This window comes from Phalacrocorax carbo, chromosome 8 (assembly GCF_963921805.1).
Source record: "Phalacrocorax carbo chromosome 8, bPhaCar2.1, whole genome shotgun sequence".
NCBI lineage: Eukaryota > Metazoa > Chordata > Aves > Suliformes > Phalacrocoracidae > Phalacrocorax > Phalacrocorax carbo.
The window spans coordinates 2,071,892-2,088,374 of record NC_087520.1 but is presented as its reverse complement, the minus strand read 5'-3'; the positions used below and the strand labels follow the sequence as shown (position 1 = coordinate 2,088,374).

At 50.1% G+C, this 16,483-nt stretch overlaps 1 protein-coding gene across 1 annotated transcript; it reads left to right on the top strand.

Annotated features, from left to right (window-relative positions):
- The first annotated feature begins 3,166 nt into the window (after nucleotides 1-3,166).
- On the top strand, nucleotides 3,167-14,241 carry CCNI2 (cyclin I family member 2). The gene is made up of 6 exons (XM_064458148.1): nucleotides 3,167-3,229; nucleotides 4,349-4,483; nucleotides 5,244-5,318; nucleotides 6,492-6,632; nucleotides 7,681-7,911; nucleotides 8,739-14,241. The coding sequence occupies exons 1-6, from the start codon at nucleotides 3,167-3,169 to the stop codon at nucleotides 9,159-9,161; spliced, it is 1,068 nt and encodes a 355-aa protein (XP_064314218.1). The 3' UTR covers nucleotides 9,162-14,241.
- The last annotated feature ends 2,242 nt before the right edge of the window (nucleotides 14,242-16,483 follow it).

The following is a 16,483-nucleotide window of genomic DNA, read 5'->3' as shown; positions in this document are numbered from 1 at the left end:
CTCTCCCCCACCCACCAGGCATTTCTGCACACCCAAACCCTTCTGTCGGCAGGTCGTGGGTGTTTTTCCAGTCCCACTCCTCACTGCACTGCCTTTGCTCTGGACACCGAGGCTGGAGTCCCCGAGCAAGGCCAGGAGTAACCAGCAGCAAGCATCAAGCACAGAAACAAGCTGAAGGCTGTAAGTCAGGTGGGAGCCGGAATGTGGACAGGATTGATCTGGGGCTTCCACAGGGGTTTCTGATCTCACCTACCAAATTCACTGGTGCATCACAGGGCGAGGAACATGCCGGTAGTGACAGGACGGGGCTGTTCCTTCATCCCCAGCTGAGCGTCACCAGGTGAGTCAGGAAGCTCAAGGACAAGGTGTTCAGCAAACACAGTGGCTTTGCTATTTATACATTGCCACAGCATTACTCAGAGTTGTACCGTATGCAAAGATTTGTAGACTAATAGCGTAATTTAGCACCAAAAACGTATAACCCAAAGGGCTGGTGAGAGAAGAGGGAGTCATGTGTGGGCAGAAAAAGCTGAGGAACAAGAAGAGGTTTAACATAAAATATTGGAACCAGCTCCCCACGGGAACCAGGAGCCAAGGAGAACGCTGAGAAGAGTGGTTGCGAGAGGTGGGGAGAGCCTGGTGCAGGCAAACATGGCGGAGTGGCCCAGCCCTGGGAGGGGACAGGGGTGCATATGCTCCATAAAACAAAAAAAAGAGGATCCTTCCCTGCGTCTGGAAGGAAAACAGCTCACGTCAGGTGTTGGGGATGGTGTGGATACAGCAAAGGGGTATTTTGGGCAGGGCCATGCCCAAGAGAAGGGGCAGTGCATTTGCCAAGGCAACAACCGATGCCAGGAAAGGGGGTAGGGGTGGATTTGGGGGGCTATGCTGAAGGTTACCATGTTTTTCACTGTGGCAGAAATTCATCCTGATCCCAGGAATGCATGGCTTTGCCTGACACAGCCAACGATCTCTGTGCAGGTGGGACAGACCCACGCGGGCCAAGGCAGCGTTCGCCTGGGAAGTGCCGAGGGGTTTGGAGCAGAAGGGAGGCGACCTGGTGATCCAGCAGAGCCATTCCCCGTGAGATCAAGCTGTGAGCGGGAGAAGGCTGCGCTTTCCCAGGACAAGCATGGTCACGCAAGGAGGTTCTGGTCAGAGGAGGTGGAGAAAAGTGGGAGTGAAGTTGAGCCCAGGAAGAAGGGAGGGGTGGGGGGAGGGTGTTTTAAGATTTCGTTTTTATTTCTCGTTACCCTACCCTGATTTGATTGTTAATAAATTAAGCTAATTTCCCCAAGTCAAGTCTGGTTTGCCCCTGACAGTAACTGGTGAGTGAGCCGACCCCTCCCTGTCCTTATCTTGACCTGTAAGCCTTTTGTTAAATTTTCTTGCCCCTGTCTAGCTGAGGAGGGGAGCAATGGGGCGGCTTCGGCAGGCACCCAGCACCCAGCCAGGGTCAGCCCACCGCAGAGCTCTGCTGGAAAGGATGTTCTCACCCGCTAGATGGTTGTGTTTTTTTTACCGTGGTGGCTTTATGACACAGAAGTTACCGGCTGAGGTGTTCAGCAGCGCCCGTGGGCACTGAAGGCGGGGCGAAGCACCTCACGGATCCGTGGTGGGTCCCCGCAGGCAGAGCAGGTAAGGACGGTGCCGCGGGGCATGGGTGGGGGGGGTCTCCTCCTGAGACGGGGCTCCCCACGCCCCTGGTCATGGTGTGGGACTGGAAGGGCCGGGCGGGCGTGGGTGGTGCAGGAACTGCTCAGTGTCATTCTCAGGGACAGTCGCATTCAAATTAGCTGGAGGGTGGGCTTTCAATTAATTCTCCTTTTCCCCCCCCAGGTACAGAAAGATAAACTTCGCAGTGCATCAAACTGGACAGATAAACCTTTTCTTGCTTTTCTTTTGCTGAAGTGGTCCAGGCAGTCAGGTTTGGATGCACTGATATCCAGTGGCAGTGAAAGCCAGTCATGTGTGGTTCCTTTCAGTGAAATGCACACGTCACTGAGTTGCAGCTTTAGAAGTGTAGGGCAGTTTCCGGAAAGCTCGTGTCACTTTAAGGTTTTTTTTAACGGAGCTGTAGAGCTAATGGTGTGAGCTTCCTGAAAGCACCGATGAGGAACCCCACATCCACCACTCTTCGCAAAGAAAAGCAGAAATTTTATATGGAGTAACATCTTTTCTCTGCTGTTGAAGGGACAGCAAAACGTAAGTGCTGAAACACTCTGGCTAGCAGTTAGTTGAAGTTTCCGGCTGAGATATTGTCGCCGCTCAGTTCTTATGTGATAATATATAGAAACATTTATTTCATGTAAATACGTGCTTAGTCTGGAGAGTGGCATTTCCAAAGCATTCCTGTTGCACGTCTTCAGCAGCAACAGAGAAAAATTAGACTGCTTTAAGGAAAATTGTTAACTGGGAATTAATAAACCTCCTAATAACAGTCATCGTTGAGCTTTTGTACGGAAACAATAGACCTCTATTTGCCAGAAACTTGAAATCAGGTGATAACGGGTTGCAACTTAATAGCTCTGCAAACGGAGAGCTGCATGTGAAACAAGGTAAACGGAGCAATTCCTCCTGCTCACCCAAGGTTGCTTAAGCAAGCCTTTACACAACGCGGGAGGAGAAAAGCTTGACTGCACTGTTGCTTAGCCATTCGACATGCTTTCTTTCATCATGAGCTTTCCCCTGGGAAAATGGATGACAGGATTGCTCTGCCTGCAAACAAACAGGTCGTACGGCTGCTCCCGACTTTGTTCTTAGCATTGGAAAGGCACCAGGAGAGGAAATCGTACGTAGTACAAGGAGCTGGGATGTTGCTTTATAATTCTTTTCCTGGCTTTGACAGTGGCTCCCACCAAGGAAACTGGCTCAACGACCTGCCACGAAGTGCCCTGGACTTGCAGAGAGCTCAAGACTTGCCGTCTTCCTGGAAAATGCCTTAGCCAGACAGGCTAGGATTTGGAAAGTGCCAGTTTTGCAGAATCTCACCCTGAAGGTATTTTCCCTTGTCCTCTTTGGAAGTGCCTAAGGGGTGCTATGGAGATGCAGTGCTTGCCCTGCTATCTAATCCACCTCAATGCAGAAGTCGTCCCACACAGACTAAGCTTAAGGCATGGAGGGGGAGGGTCTGCATTTGTCCCATCTTACACCTTATTAATGCCCCATGTACACCAGCTGCTTTGCACTGGCTTCGACTCAAGTAGTTTTGGGAAATCTGGTGCAGCAGGTAAGAGCAGACAATCGATGGTAAAGTCGTAAACGCATCATGTTAGAGTTAATTGTGCTCGACACCGTCTTTGAGTCCCATATATTCAGATGGGAGAAAAGGGAATTCACTGAGGCCTGACAGAAACCCAGCCCCATTCCCAGCTGCTAAAGCAAGTCAGCCTGCTACCTTAGGAACATCCAGCGCTTAATGGCCCTCTGTGTCCAACAGAAACGGTTACGCTCAGCTGCTTCTGGAAAGAGCATCAGATCCATGGAAGAATGCACAAAAGCACCCTGCCAGCCTTCTCTCTTTTTTGCAATGGTGTAGAAATGCTATTTTTTACCAAGTATTTTTACTACTAAATAAGGCACAATAGTGACAAGGATAATGTGATGAGTAATATTAAATGAACTGGTGGTAAATGTTGTCTGTTCTGGGTAGCTGCTCGGCCCTTTCAGTTCTCCTACAGTAATGTTCGAATGCGTGCCATGGTTCGTGCGTGGCATTGGAATGGCAGCCAGAGTAAAGCCCTTCTTCTCACCTGAATGCATCTTCAAACAAGGTACAAGAAAGAACGAAAACTGAGTCCATTTTGCCTTCTGCCTCAGGGGAGCCACAAACCCGGCTTCTGTGGTCCCAATGCTAAGCAAACTCAAGGGCTGTTAAAAAAGAGATCTTGCAGAGTAAAACAAAACCTGCTCCTGACTCCAGTTCCTCCTCCCCGTGTCGAGGCTGGCTGAACGAAACACACGCTGCCTGGGAGGCTTCAGTTTTCTCAGGATGGGGAAATAATGAGCACATGCAGCACCTTGCTTGTAAGAGCTCAGTTCAGACGCGCTGTGCCAGGGGAGGGCTGGGTGCGTCCCCATTCCGTACTCCAGTACGAGCCAGTGCCAGGCCCTTGTACGCACAGCTAGAGCCTGACTGGGTGGGCAACACCAGCGAGCGCTTTAAACCGCTCCGAAATGTGCCCTTGCCCTCGCTCTGTAAACACAGCATCAGCTTTCTTCATTTCAAGCCTCCAGACATCGGAAATGTTAATTAGAGCACTTAGAATGATTTGAGTCTTCCTTTGGAGATACGTTAACAAAATCATCAAAGCACTAACTGTATTTTTCTTCTTTTTCTTCCCCTCAGGGCACAGATATCTCCCTGTCGTGTTACAAGAAAGCGGTTCTCTGGATTGCAGAAATAAGCTCTCAGTTCCAGTTTTACCCTGAAACATTTGCCTTAGCTACCAGCATCCTTAACCGGTTATTGGCATCAGTAAAGGTACAGAATCTCTGTCAGCTGTTTTGGGGGGCTGGATTACTGACTGGGGTTGTAAGGAGTATGTAATCAGTTTATACACAAAGCAGGCACTATGTTTGGCAGCAGATTTAGGGAGCAGTCAGGGTCTTCGCTGGGGAAGGCTTTTAAGGATACATATACACATCAACTCGAGTGTTTGATAAGGTTCCACTGATCTAGTCTGCGGTAGAAGTGTTTGTGTGAATTGTAGTCCAAATGCTGTGGTAAGTACAAAGAACTCATTATCATCTGGTTGTCCCTGCTAAAGAGAAAACATTTGCATTATCACTTTCAATATTTTAGTTTTGAAACCACTATTTTTAACCAAACTGTGGGGCCAACTTTTCCTGCTATTGAAGCAACAGCAAAGTTATGAGTCGAACAGAGCCTTGCAGCTCTCAAGTCTATTTAGATCAATACTGGCATTTGGCAAAAGTGTATTAATTAATATCTCGGCTGAGAAGAGGAATAACATTGCATTGTAAATACTGTGGCATTGCACAGTCTAAACATTGTGGGATGCATGAGTAAAAATTGCACCAAGTGGAGGATTTATTTTCTTTCACTTTGGATTTCCTTGCTCAATTTCCATCTTCAAATGAATCCTTCTGCAGCTAAACTAATTCAGAAGCAACTCTAACTTAAACACAAGTTTGAAACTTGTGTATCTGCCATAGAATGACAGTAATTTCCCCCAACACTGTTATCTTCTTTACTCAGTGTTTTCTTCTTCTCCCTTCAGGCCCAATTAAAATATCTTCGGTGCATAGCAATTTCCTGCCTTGTCCTTGCAGCAAAAACCAATGAAGAAGATGAGGTCTGTATGGTTAATTTTAAACACACGTAAACTCATCTTTTGTGTTCAAGTTGTTCATGTTTCCAGGTCTTTCAACAGCTTGAGCATAACAAGGTGGTGTTAACTTCTTTACCCTAAGTAGTCCTTAAGGGGCGACAGTACCATTTTCAGTCCTGTCTCACCGTTGCTTGGATGAATCATGACCCTTATGGATGAAGGACTTGTGTTTGCTTCTGTCATGGATGTGTTTCCCTCCTCCTGCTCTTAAACCTCTCTCCCCTCTTCGGAATCCACGTCTCGCAGCAAAGCTTGGTCTGGGGAAGGGGACAGTCAAGATGTGCATGCACAGCTTTGTGCGCACAACATCAGTGTGCTGTAATTCCTTGTTGTAGTCCTGGGAGGGTAAGGGAGGTGAGACAGAGCAGAGGTACTTCAGAGGAAGCTTAAAATAGATGAGTTTGCTTGGAGTCGAACCTGGTCCTGAACCTGGTGAGGAAATGACTCAGGCCTGCACCTCAAGGTGAGCACATAAAAACAGCAACTGCCCGTGTAAGCGTGGGATTACACAAGATCATCTCTCGTGGCAGAAGCGACTTCAGACATTTACAAACATGAGCCAAAAGCATTTCAGATTGCATTTCTCCTCTTTCCTTCGTTCTGTTTTGAAAAAGAACAGGAAACCGAGGAGCTGGAGTCAGACATGCGTGTCTCTTCGAACAACTGCTGCAGCGAGATGCTCCTCATAGTCTTTCTTAGGGTGAGGTGGTTCTTCTCCCCTCAGCTAAAAAGGAGACGCTGAGTCAATGACTGCAGGAGACAAGACAACTAAGGAAGGCCCTGTAAAACAGGCCATCAGGAAGCCCCCTCCGTGTCAGAGGGGCAAAACTAATGAGACTGGTAGCAGGGAAGGCGCACCACCGAGGCAGCGTTAAGGAGCCCACGGTGACTCGGGAGGCGGCGGCACCGCTCGTGCTGTGGGTTCGTCGCCAGCTGTGCCGCGGCGAGCACGGGCCAGCCTTCGTTTAGGACGGGAGTTACCTGGGAAAGCGGTCTCCTGAATGAGCATTCTGCGCTTCAGGATGCGTATAAACTTGTCAGGTCCCTTTGCAATACAGAGAAACACACAGAGCACCGTGGAGGATGTTGGCTTCTTTATTATTTTTAATTTTTTTTATTATTTTTTTTTTTTTACAGGTAATGCCATCGGTGAAGATGCTCGCAGTGCAGAGTGGTTGTAAACGCTCTCCAGCTGAGATCTTGAGAATGGAAAGAATTATACTAGATAAGCTTCACTGGGATCTTTACACAGCAACACCAGTGGATTTCTTAAACATTGTAAGCACTAAGTTTTGCAATTTTTTTTCTTCTTTAAAGAAACAGCTCCTTATCAAATGAGACTAGAAAACACCGATGCGCACACGTACGCACACCCACACATCCTTCCCAAGATGCTCTGCAAACTACCTGTTCTTTGCTATCTGCAAGTCTTCTGTAGAATGTTACAGTGATTTTTTTATTTACTTATATTCAAAATTTTCTATTATTTAAAACCTTTCATTTTTCTCAAAAAATTGACTCCCATCTTTAAAGGACAACTAAAACGGACGTTAAAAAGATTCTCATAATGCACAACTATACGCCATTTTTATTTTTTAAATACACACTGCAAAAATATTTCTAACTATTTCCATTCTATTAATACTGTACAGAGAAAGCTGTCAGAGTTTTGCTACATTTCACACACACGGGTTTTTTTTCTTAAACCATTTTCCTTTTCATCCCGCTAATTATTCACCCTTGTTTTCGGCAACGAGATGACCCCAATCGGGCACTTAGTTCACACCGCAGTTACTAAACATTTGATAGAAACAATTAAACTCTGTCTTCAAGAAACGATCATGTGCTAGTAAGGCAAAAATCCTGTGATACGAACACACCCTGGATCCCTTTTTTTAAGGTTATGTGCAAATATTAAGCCGCCTTAGGCTGCTGATTGTGAAAACTGCCTTTCTTAGGTGCTTGTTTCCTCAGTAAATTCAGAGTGCAGTCAGTGTTATTGGTTTTACTCTATTTGTAGCTGCTGGCCTGAATTGAATCTCCTGGATAGCGATCTGGATAACGTAGAAACTTCATAAATTGTTAGGAAACACAGACCTCGTACATTCATTATAAGCTCAAAAAACCAGTTCAAAGGTTGGCAAGTACAAACACAAAACACAAACAAAAAAAAAAAGAGGGGGAGGGAGGGAAACCCTTTAGGTTTCATGATATGAGATTAAATTAGTCTGTATTTCTGATTGATAACATAGGAAAACATACAAAGTTCACTGACCTCTGCTTTTTTGTGTTTTTTATATATATATACACTTTATCTTCTCTCCAGTTCCATGCCATGGTGATGTCCAACTGGCCCCATCTACTACAAGGGCTGCCTCAGATGAATCCTTCCCGCCATGTCGCGTTCTTGACCAAACAGCTACAGCACTGTATGGCGTGCCACCAGCTATTGCAGTTTAAGGGCTCCACATTGGCTTTGGTGATCATCACCTTAGAGCTGGAGAGGCTGACTCCTGATTGGTTTCCTGTTATTACTGATCTGCTAAAAAAAGCACAGGTAGGGATCAAAATGGCCTTTGGTCACAAACCTTGAGGCCAGGACACCGATAAATTCATAAAGCGCACGTGTGTTTACAACCAACATTGCACTTCAGCAGCCTTCTGAGAAGCGTGTGTCCGTGCTCTGCCTTTGCTGCAGACCCTGCTAGCGCTAACGAGAGAGGGAATAAAACTGCAGTTAAGGGCTGGGGCTGGGGACAGGAGCTTCCCTTTGGCAGGGAAGGGAGGTTTCCAGAGCTTGGCCACAGAGAGCTCCCTGCCTGCTGAGCAAGGGGAGATTCTCCCACAATAGGAGCGTCTGAGAGCACCGAAAAACCTGCCCGCTGTGTCCCCAGCCTCCCGCTGAAGACTGCGAGAACTTTTAAGTACAGTTACATTGCTTTTAAAATACAATCAGTTTGGCTTCTACTGATACACATTAAAGGCAAGCTGTGTTGGTTTGGTTGGTTTTTTTAAAGCTTTTCTCCAGTTTCATAAAACGCACCTTTTAAGAGAGCCTTTAGAAGGCTAAGGATGCAGGCTACCAGCTTGCCAGCGGCCCATTTTGTGGTCTTGAGTTTGAAACAACCTAGCCTCCTGCAGTCCCTCCCGACTGCTGCCACCTCCTAAAAAGAGGGAGCGCTTGCCCACCGTTTATGTGGTAGCTCACCTGGTTAAGGTGTTTTGCATCAGGGCCAACACACATATTGCTGCTCTGCATATATTGGAGGCATCCACTCCCGCCTGTCCCTGCCCTCCCCCTAATTACAGAGTTACAGGAGCAGTGGCCAGAAGAGAAAGTAATTTATCATGAACTTACGAAAAAATCCACATCTTTCCTTACAGATTAACAACACTGAATTCATCCACTGCAAAGAGCTTGCGGATCAAGAGCTAACGTGCCTGCAGCCATCCAATGCAGTTTATGTTTTCTGTCCCATCAGCCAAGCCACCCAGGGCCACCCCCAGGCAAGGCCACCCTGCCACGACCCTTCTGGATTGAAGAATTCCCATCAAGTGGGGTTGAGGGTCGCCGCAAGCCAGCCGGTTTTAGCACCTTTCACACCTGCTACAGCCCAGATTCCTGCTGGCACCGTGGAGGCTGATGAATACTACGATGGATTCAGACACCTGTACAGCAAGGACAGGGGAGCGAGCGGTGGGAGGATGAATGCGGGCAGCTCCCACCCTCAGCTGAGGCCTGGAGAGGGCAGGTCCCCCTGTCCCCCCTTACAGCCGCCTCGGAAGCAGCAACTGCAGAACCAGTAGGTCCCAGCGAATGAACAGGTGACAAAGCAAAAGCACTGCCGTGTTTTTCAGAGGATAATGACAAATTGGTATTCTCTTTCTATTTTTTGCATCCTTCCTGAGCAGCGTGTGCTGCCCCTCAGCTTTTAACATCATGTAAATACAGAAAGCTGGGGAGAGAGTTGGTCACCGTCCTGCAGCTCAGAGATCAAGCTGGCCGAAGGCTACGAACTGCACCAGAGAGAGCCAAATGCCTCAGAGTTTATTTTTAAAATAGCTGTGATGAAGTGTGACAGATGGAGCCTTTCACCCAGCTCACTCCATTGTTCTCTTATTAGAGCTAATCTGACTGGCCCCATGGGAGGGTGAACAGGAGCTGCTCCCGAGGAAGGGGGAGCTCCCACTCCTGGCTCTGTACGAGCGGTCCTCAGGTGGAGCCATGGTTTTGATTTAGCAGTGAGAAGTCTGAGAACCAAACCTTGTGGTTCTCCTTAAGGCCTTACTAGAATCCAGGGGCCCGAGGGCTGCGCTCCTTCCTGCTTAAGCCATTACAGACCCAATCCCAGTTCCTACGAGCTGCGGGAAATTGCTTCTTGTCCGCAGTCGCCGCTGCCTCGGGCCCTCACCCACCAGCGCCTGCCTTTCAGGGTTTTTTTTATTTATTCTGTCTTACCAGACTAGACAATACAAAGTGCCTTTAATGAATTCCCTCCCCACCATATCAGCTTTTAGTAACTGCTCATCTCCACAGCAAAGCGGTTTTACAAATTGCGAAGGTCGCTTTAAACCTCCATTGCGCTTTTAAAAACGAGCCTTAAAAGTTCTTTTAAAGTAAGTGTTTTCTTAGGGGATTTTTTCATTGTTTTAAACAACAGGGCCAGCATTCAGGTGGTGGTTGTCCTAGCTTGAAGGTATAATCCAGACAGCACTGGATGAGTAACACCACCACACCTGCACGTCCTGTCACAAACCAGGGAAGGGTTTCCTGTGGCACAGGCTAAATGCTGAGCGGGTGTCTCACATTATGGCACAGGACAGATAAATAAATAGGGATGAGGCAGGAGCAAGGAGACCCTCGTGCTGTGTAACAGCAGCGCTCATCATTGCGGGAGGAAAGTTCCTGGCCTTCCTTCCCTTGCTCATCATTTTACCTTGTAGGAGAGGCATCCCTGAACATCTAACTGAGCAGGACTGATGTCCTGAGCAGCTCTGTTAACAGATAACGCTTTCAAAAGCATCACATTTGCCAGAGCTGGCACTGAGAACAGAGGGCGCTTTGTATGTGCACAGGGAGAAAGCCACGCTTTTCTTTTAAAACCACAAAGAAAGCGGTGCCTAAGCATTGCAAAGAAACATTTCGTGTCAGAGGCTGGGTGCAAACGACACGCCTGGGCAGATGCGACTCGAACCAGCGGCGAAACCGAAGGAGGTCCCACGAGGCAAGCCAAAGCCCCCGCAAACTGCGAATGCTGTGCTGCAGCGGAGAGCCTCTGCCCTGGCCGGGGGAGGCTGCGGGAGCGGGACTCGGCGCCCGGTTTTAGACCGGGCGAGGTTTACGAGGCGCCCACGCTACCGGGGGCCGGGCAGCAGCGTGCGTGGGGTACGTTATTCACCCTGCCTACGTACCCCAGGGGAGGCTTGCATTCTGTGGCGGGGCTCTTCCCTCCCCACAGTGAGGCACCTTCCTTTTCCATCACAAGCCATGACTTGACTGCCTGACTGAAGGAGGCAAGTTTTGATTAAATAAAATACAAGTTTGGTCTGCGTGGTCTTGGTGTGCTCCTAGAAGAGGAGCCGATGCCCGCAGAGGTCCTTGCAGGAAGGTGGGGTGCGTGCCTGGTTCTGCTTTTCCTCCCATCCCTTCGCCATATCCTGAGCATCTTCACCAGCTGCGTAACCAGTGGAAATGCTAGCAGAAAAATTCTACGCGTGGTGATTAACACGCTGTAACTTTACACCGCAACAACCACACCTCATGGTTTTTCCCCCAGCTTTGGGCCTACGTCCATAGTTCCTTGCCCGTAAGCTGGCTGTGACATTAAAAACCGTGAAGCAACCTGCTTCTCAAAGCCTCTGCAGATCTACATGACCAACGCTCAAAAGTATACGTTAACAGGGGGTTCATCCCAAAAGATGAGGTCAGTGCTGCTGAAAGGCCCACCAGGGCCCTGCGTTCCCAGTCAGGGTGCAAGATGCCGTACTGGGATGGGCACAGTGAGTCTGGAGCCTGCCTGCTCTCCCAGGACACGCTGCTTCCCTGGCAGCACAGGTCCTTCCCGCACACCTCTTCCAACGCTGGAGTTACGGCAAAGGAACCGACACCTGCGGCATGGCCTCGGCAGGTTAAAAGTGCCGCTCACCTTTGCGTCACCGTTAAGAACGGAGATTCCTGCCCTAAAGGACAAGCTGCAAACTACAGGAAGAAGCCGCTGCTGCAACGGTATCATCCTTGTTACCGAAAGAGAGCGTTTTCCATAGCGAGAGCTGCACAAATTCCATTCTCACTGGCAGAACAGAGGCTGAGGCTGTTAATATCTTTCCCTTTACCAGCTGTACGAGGAACAAGCCCGACACGCCACGCAGCCAGGTGACAGCAGTGATGGGAGCAATCGTTTTGCCCTGCTGAGTTTCCCAGACGGGCTGCGCGTGGCACGCTTGCTACAGACACGAGTTTAACTACCCGCGCCCACGCTCATCGCTGTGGATCCCCTAACCATTTTGCTACGCACCAGTTACCGGCGAGAGGGTGCCAGGTTCGGCCAGCACAGCGAGTTTGGGCACAGATTGGATGTGCTCAGGGCTAGTTTTGTGAGGTTTGTTATTTTGGGGAATATTTGATCTCTGTAAAACTCTGGAGAACATTTACAGAGTGTTTTCAAAGAGTTCTTAGGGTGCCTCATCCTGCCCTGGTGAGGAAGGCTGCTTCCTCCCTCCCTCAGGCACGAGCAGAGCACAGCTCCCGGCTCTGGCCCTCAGCAGAGACGCAAGGGTGGGTTTGTGCCAGCAATGGCGGGATCCCCTCCCCTGCAGGGACCTCAGCCAGGTGAGGCATGCCCCTCAGACCCAGCCTCCTTTTGCTGTGGCCTTACTTCGGGCCTGATCTCCCGCTGCCTGAAGCTGACACCACCTTGTAAGCAAAGCTGCACTTACACCCGACCCCCCTGTAGCCAGTATCCATGGAATTGTTTTGTCCTTCAAGAAGTTTCCCGGCAGACACCGCTGCTGCACCGATTCTGAATCAGAACCAAAATATAAACCAGACACCTACAGAAACAGCGAAGCAATTCAGAGGCACCCCCAGCTGCCGCCACATCTCCCATTCATAAACCACCATGAAAGGGAAGCGTGTCGCAGGTAAAGCGAGTCACCCCGGAGCCGTCACGCGTGGGGATGAGGCTGCCTCACCGCGGGCCGGCACTCACCAGAGCGGTTCAGATAACAAACCCGACTCGGTATCGCTCCTTACGGTGGGCGTGCGATGACCTAGAAGAAGAGTTCATTTACACAGTTGCACAAATAAAGAAACTTCTGTGGTCAGAGAATCGATCAAGATGTGAGAAAACAGCAGAGGGAAGAGTAACAGGATAGTTGTTCTGCCATATTACAGGTTTCTGACAGAATTTGCTGACACGTCAAAGAAACGCACCGAAGGATGTTACCAACACCAAGCGCTTCCTGATGTGTGTAAAGCCTTTTATGTGTTTATTCTTCCGGGCTGCCTTTGTATCTCATTTGTGGGGATGCCTCTGTGGCTGCTCTGGTGGTTTGTTTTTTTTTTTCTAATTGGCTTTACTCTTTTAAATTCAATTTGAACGGTACTTACAGTTCGAATCTTTAAGCATGCAGGAAAGCGCGCTTAGATCAAGCGATGCATTAACTCCTGGCAGGTCTCAGCAGCTCCCCCTCGTTCTTCCTCAGCAAGGCATGCAACTTGAATCCCACTGGTGACCAAACTACGGTCGTGGCAAACAGAACTTAATCAAATCTTCTGAGAAATTTAGAAAGGGGGGGGGGAGAAAAGCTTTTATTCCCAATTCCCCAATCCAGGTGGGAATCTAACTTGAGGATAGCTCCAAACCAGACTAAAGCTTTGCTAAAGGAATTTAACTGGTTTGCCTCAAAAGAGGCCACAGGCAAGTTTAAAACAGTCATTGAAGTGGCAGCAAAGGGTGTTTCATTGCTCAGCTCAGCCTGACGGTCACCCGCTGCTTTGGCACAACAGATGTGAAGACAGACAGACCCACCCTAAGCGTACTTCCAGCTCTGAATCCATGGCCCCCGAGAGAGACAGACCCTGGCTGCTTCTCACCTGGTCCCGCTGAAGCACGGGGTGCCTCGTCCCTGCGCGCTGCGGCAGCAGGGACAGGCAGGGATGAGCCACGGGGGACAAACGCCCTTGTCACGGGGCTTAGTCCCTGCTGCCTGCAAGGGGCAGGTGTCTCCAGACCTTGCCCATGTGCCTGCTTTGGTTATTTCTGGGGCACACGCCACAGGCCTGTTACACACCGAGATTGATTTCCAAATTCTAATTTACTCCTAGGGCATCCAGGTGTTTTGGCAATGGTCATGTATGACACCCCCCAGGGCCAGGAGCTCAGCACCCGCGGCAGTCAGTGCCTCGTGCCTCTACACCATCTTCCCTCAGTCTCAGCAAACTCTTGGGTGGTGATGGAGACACAGCCTGCTCGGTGGGAGCCTCCTCGGGCTCCTGCCATGCCCCCCGCTATTCACCACCAGATCTTGTCCCGCTCCGGTCACAGCACCGGCCCAAGGGAGCGGGACGGGCTGCAAGCTTCCTTCCCACCTCCTGCCACGGGCTGGTTTGCTGCCCATCCTACAGCCCCACGGAACCGGGCAAGCAGCAGCTCGGAGGCGGGGAGGGAGGCTGCTGGCAGCAGCTGCCCCTGACGTACGGGGGGTCAGAAGGGCCCTCTGGAGCTCACCCCGTCCCACCCCTGCTGGAGCAGGCACCCCCAGAGCAGGGGCACAGGGCCGCGTCCAGGTGGGGGGTGAATGTCTCCAGGGAAGGGACCCCACAGCCTCTCTGGGCAGCCTGTGCCCCTGCTCTGGCACCCGCACAGGGAAGGGGTTTGTCCTCATGTTCAGGTGGAGCTTCCCGTGTTCCAGCTTGTGCCCGGTGCCCCTTGGGCTGTCGTTGGGCACCACTGAAAAGAGCCCGGCCCATCCCCCTGACACCCACCCTTCAGATATTTATAAGCACTGATGAGATCCCCCTCAGCCTTCTCTTCTCCAGGCTGAACAAGCCCAGGTCTCCCAGCCTTTCCTCACCAGGGAGATGCTCCAGCCCCTGATCCCCTTGGCAGCTCTGCGCTGGCCTTGCTCCAGCAGTTCCCTGCCCTTCTTGAACTGGGGGGCCCAGAACTGGCCGCAGCCCTCCAGCCATCCCAGTTCAGGAAGTGGGACACCCCACTGCAAACACAGATCTACAGGGTGGGGGGGTTAACAGAGAGAAACTGGAACGCCAGTGAGGGTTGTGAATCTGGACACAGCACGTTGTTGTTCCAGGGCACATAGCTAGGGTACAAACGGTTATTTTAACAGATGTTTGTTAAACAAGTCAGTTTTGCTTTTATTAAACCCAACTTTGGTACAAGCAGGTCATTCCTGAGATTCATTTACAAGGTTGTTTTAAAAACAAAGCTCCACGGGGACCTCTCCCTGTTCCTGTGTGAAGTTAGACTGGGGCACAGGCATCACGCCTTTTTTCCTTTTCCCCCTTTTTTTCTTTTCTTTAAACAAGGGTTTGCGTAAGGGGCCATCAGCCTGTTACAAACACAGAGCTCACAACCAGGAACGCCGAGTCTCCAGCTTTAAACCGTCTCCCCTCCGTTAAACACATAACATTTAGTCGTCCTTTAAAATGGTTCCATTCTCACCCACCACATCCCAGTAGGAAGTGCCGGAGTCCGGACTGGCCAGGCTGGATCACCTGTCCCCGAGGCAGCGGGTGGGAGGTGGGCAGGGAGCTCTGGGGAAGGGGTCAGGGCGTGAGGCACGCGTGCGCAGCTCTAGGAAAATTAAACAAATGAAGGTTGAGGGATTTTGGTTATAAAACCCGTAAGTCTACAGAAGGAAGTTACACAGAAGAGTTATTGCTAGGAAAGGTGAGAATCCAGCTGACAGGTTAGGGAGGTGAGGGGGTTCTCCAGTTACACCCCGAAACCAGGCCGAGGAGGGGACACACGGAAACGCCGTTAGAGCGGCGGCTCAAGCGGGAAGCTGAAATCTGGCCCCGCGCTCACCCCGCTTTGGCCCTCGGGAAGGTCGGTCAGCGTTAACCGCTTCGCACAGGCTCTCGCCCAGAGATTAGCTTTGTGGGTTTAGCGCAAGCCATGCAGCAGCCTGAATTAGCATGTTATCTTTTGGCAAGTATTTTAGATTTCAACTTTATCGAGAAACCTGATCAAGGCAACTTTTCCCCATCAAGAGGTACGGTGCATCTTAGTCCTTGCTACATAATCTCTTCTGTGCAATATATTGCAAGCTTAAAGGTGAAAGCACCGATTAATTTCTTCTGCATGAGATGATTTGGCCTTAATAAATCTTCTAATTAACATGTCTTCCTGATGTTATGGAGCACGCACTGGGAAGACTAAAAAAGCTACAGAAAGAACAAAAGAGAATCAGTATTTAAGTTTCAGTTATTTACATTAATTACAGACAGCATGAAAGGTGAAAGGGCAAACCTAACGCGCGCCGCCTGGCAGCGCCGGGGGCTGGCTACGCAGGAGACATTTGCATTTAAACCATCGCAACTCGGAGCAGCTCTCACGGCCGCCAAGATCCTCTTTGGAACTGGTAATCAGAGGGTTGATTTAATATTTGAATGAGGAAAGGCTGCTGCCAGGGAAGGTCTGAGGAGACACGTGCTGCGGAGGCAGGGGATGGGGAGAGGCGCGGAGCTGCCTCCAGCACGGCCAGCCCGAGCCGGCGGCTTTGCTCTGTCCTTGCCTCGCGGGTTACGTCCCTCAGAGCCGCGCAGCTCTCCCTGGGAGCAGCCTAAGAAAAGGGGATGGGGATGGGGTTGGGTTGTCTCCTGAAGGGAGAGCACGAACGTGTCCCCAGGGCCTTGGTCACCAGACTTGAGCTCTGGAACTGCAAAACATGGACAGCACCTACCTCACTGCTAAACTGCTTTTAGAACAACGCTTTGCATCGCTCATTCTCTTGCAAGCATCTCTAGAGGCTCTGCACAAGCAGTAATGGATGATCTTAACATTGCTCCTGGGGAAAAATACTTGCCAACGTAAGCCATCCTAAAGCCCGTGTGGCCCGTCTTTGAAATGACCAGCTGCTCTGCCACCTTAGCTCCCCCACTATTC